The following is a 1,704-nucleotide window of genomic DNA, read 5'->3' on the forward strand; positions in this document are numbered from 1 at the left end:
TCGATAGCACTACCCTGGGCCTAGGCTGTCTGCACGGCTTGCAGCACCAGGGCTTGCTGAACAGGGTCCGCTACCTCAGCATGATCTCCGGTAAGTTGCAGTTGCTGGCTAATGTTCCTGCTCCATACAGGGACTCAGCATCACACACATGCACATTGTATCCCTGCTCATCTCATGTAACAGTGTGCGTGTTGAATGCAGTCGGCCAAGTGGCTGGTTTGACTAGCTAGGTAGCTGGCTGTCTACCTACTTGACTAAGTAGGCCTGGTAGGCGATCAACATAGGCACATGCACAGTTCTTGTTTCAAATATATATCATCCAGGCCGGGGTTCACCTGGAAGTGAGGGTACGTGTGGGACAGGTGAAGAGATGACGTAATGCTTGCTTGTTGGCCTGGAAGGAGATGTATGTGTATACATGTGTGTGTGTGTCTGTTGCATCTCGGTTGCATTACTCAGAGAGGTGTAACGAGCCCACCAAACAAGCCAGGTAGGGGCACGCCATTCACGGCGAGACGCCACATGGTCTCCTTGTTCTCATTCTCCCAGCGCACCCCATGCCATAAGCGTGCCAGGGTTGCCTGAAAGCGACTAACCTCGAGCAGCAGGGTAGTCACGCCTACCTCCCGTTTGGCCCACCGGTCTCAATCCACAATCGTACAACCACTGATTAACTGAATCCCCACTAAGACTCCGAACCAGATTTGATGGGACATGGTTGGCGTGCCCCGGAAGGCCACAGGCCACCCATACATGTCAGTAACAGGGGGCGGTGTTGGCTAGGCTAAATGGGTCTAAATGGGTCGGAATGAAGGTGTCGCATTGTAGCCCATCCTCGGACATTATGAAATGCTTTTTCCCATACTCTTAGTGTTTACAGCACCAGTCAACAGCAGCTGCATGCCCTCGTTGTGGGTTTCCCTACCCTTACGCCTACTCCACCACGAAATAGCATGTCAGTCAGCACCACCAGCAGCCGCTGCTGGATGCCGCCTCCACCACAACTGGGCACCGCCACTCCTGAGCCCAACCTGCCACTCCGCTGCACGCACTCTCAGTTGAACCTACCCACCCACACAACCAGCCAGGCGACCAGAGTATGCCGCGGTCAGGTCAACAGACACACACAGCAGCCCTGCCTCCCATCCTGGCGACAGGCTAGCTTGCTCTGGCCACCCATCACCACACCGGGTACATTGTCAGCTGGACACTGTATGCTCAGGTGGCTGCTCCTGCAGCCCCCAAGGTCGCCGACAGGTCCGACAGGATGCTGCATATGACTGCACTGGGCACCAGGATGGCTTTGTTTGTACGAGTGTCAGACCCGACCACCATGGCCACAAGCTTGCCGGTGTCGACCGAGAAGCAGCCGCCACCTGAATCACCGGCACCCGCAACAATATCACCGCGGATGTGGCTGTGCGCATCCAGCTCGGTCGCCGCCACCATGCCGTGGCTGATGGATGTGGCGTCCGCTTGTGCCTGCGTGGACTGGCCGTGGACGTAGTACTTGTCGCCAGCCGAGACACCACAGTCCAGCACCGGGGGCACCAGCTTGCGCTGCACCTGAAGGTCAATACCAGTGAAGTAACATCACAGGCGGTTGACTATGTTGCGAATTGTGAGTGCTTTAATGCTCCAGCTTGAGCTTGCATGGACCTTGACTTGTGGGAATCTAGGCAAGGAAAGGGCTTGGGGAGGAAA

General features: G+C 56.1%; 1 protein-coding gene across 1 annotated transcript in view; it reads right to left on the minus strand.

The window, feature by feature from the left end:
* Positions 1 to 1,218: 1,218 nt before the first annotated feature.
* The window catches only part of VOLCADRAFT_99821 (uncharacterized protein), a gene marked incomplete at both ends in the record, with an annotated part of 3,200 nt that continues 2,714 nt past the window's right edge, over positions 1,219 to 1,704 (minus strand). Inside the window, one exon of the mRNA XM_002958506.1 lies at positions 1,219 to 1,566. Within this exon, the coding sequence (XP_002958552.1) occupies positions 1,219 to 1,566 (348 nt within the window). The remainder of the gene's footprint in view (positions 1,567 to 1,704) is intronic.

This window comes from Volvox carteri (assembly GCF_000143455.1).
Source record: "Volvox carteri f. nagariensis unplaced genomic scaffold VOLCAscaffold_96, whole genome shotgun sequence".
Taxonomy (NCBI): domain Eukaryota; kingdom Viridiplantae; phylum Chlorophyta; class Chlorophyceae; order Chlamydomonadales; family Volvocaceae; genus Volvox; species Volvox carteri.